The 1,366-nt window shown below is 48.0% G+C and overlaps 1 protein-coding gene across 1 annotated transcript in view; it reads left to right on the top strand.

The window, feature by feature from the left end:
• The window catches only part of LOC105264036 (WD repeat-containing protein 60), a 3,411-nt gene that overhangs the window by 1,182 nt on the left and 863 nt on the right, over positions 1-1,366 (top strand). The window contains exons 3-4 of the mRNA XM_011300610.1: positions 4-945; positions 1,033-1,339. Of these exons, the coding sequence (XP_011298912.1) occupies positions 4-945; positions 1,033-1,339 (1,249 nt within the window). The remainder of the gene's footprint in view (positions 1-3; positions 946-1,032; positions 1,340-1,366) is intronic.

Genomic DNA, 1,366 nt, shown 5'->3' with positions numbered 1-1,366 from the left:
AAATTATCGAGGGGAGAGAAACTCCTGCAGATGATTAAACTGGACGTCGTGGAGTGGTCGATATTTGAGGCGACTCCCATCGCTTATGAGGAGTTTATTTCTGCCCATGGAAGAATAAACACCAGACAAACAGCCACTCAGACACGAGAGGACGATCTCGACGTGGAGACCCAGACGGAGGAAATAAAAACGAGGAACATGTGGACGCAGTTTCCAGTGGTCTGTAGGAGTCATTTGGAGAGTAATGAGGATATCGATGAGTTCAATCGAGAGCTGGTGGGTGTGGGGTGCCAGGAGGAGGATGTCCAGAGCCAGAGGGCAGTCTACGATGCCCTGAAGCTGAATGAGTTCCTGGGAGCTGCTGGGAGGGTGATGCTGGCGTTGCTGGAGGAGAGGAAAGAGAGGTATCACCCCGGGGCAGAGGGTGGAATGGTTTTTAGTGGGGGAAGACTGGAGCTAGACGTCTCCAGGGTGAATTTTCTCAGTGGGAGGCCTGTGCTGATGGTCAGATACTCAGAGGTCAGCAGAATTTTATTGAGCATTCATGCACCTGGGGGTGAGGACGACGTCCAAACCTCCGAGGAGGAGTTCTATGGCATCGAGTGCTGCATTGGCTGCCTCTGGAACATCCACGAGCCCTCGAGTCCCATTAAACTATTTTATTCTGGCAGCAGAGTCTCTGCTGTCTGCATGCATCCTGTTCATTATAATATTGTCATCGCTGGGCTGGAGGATGGGTCTCTCAGTCTGTGGAATTTGGAAGAAGAGGAGTGGTACCACAAGCGAGTTGTTGATAAAGATAATAATGTCGAGTGGGTTCTCAGGTCACCCACTTTTTCCACTGTTGGCACCTTTGAGGATGAGGGATGTGCCAGAATTGTGGCCTTGAAGGTTCTAGATAAAATTGAGAGTGAGGAGAGGTCAGGAAAATTCAGACCCATTCAGGTAAAAATTTTCAATGACAATATTACGTACCACTGACCTTCTGACAGCACTAGCAATATTTTTCACTTATTTATGCACTTTCATCAGATCTGCAGTCTCGATGAGGATGGGAACTGCACAATCTGGAGTGTCCTAAGGACCCTAGACATCTCTTCGTCGAGTCAACCTCTGGGGCAGTCGTACTGGGGGAAAATAAAACTCGTTAAGAGCCACAAGATCTCTCTCTCCCTGGAGAAGACGGAGGCTAATGACTTCATGACTGCCTTCAGAGATCTCAGTGTAGATCCCACTAATACGAATAATTTATTCATTGCGAGTAACACGAATAAATTATTGCACGCCACGAGGACTGGGAAGAGAATGAGGCCCTCAGTTTGTGATGGGAATTCCATAGGTAAAGGGAATTTTTTCGAGAGAATAA

This window comes from Fopius arisanus, unplaced genomic scaffold (genome assembly GCF_000806365.1).
Source record: "Fopius arisanus strain USDA-PBARC FA_bdor unplaced genomic scaffold, ASM80636v1 scaffold00018, whole genome shotgun sequence".
NCBI classification, from domain to species: Eukaryota; Metazoa; Arthropoda; class Insecta; order Hymenoptera; family Braconidae; genus Fopius; species Fopius arisanus.
The sequence above is the reverse complement of the archived record's forward strand: the minus strand, read 5'-3'. Positions and strand labels throughout refer to the sequence as shown.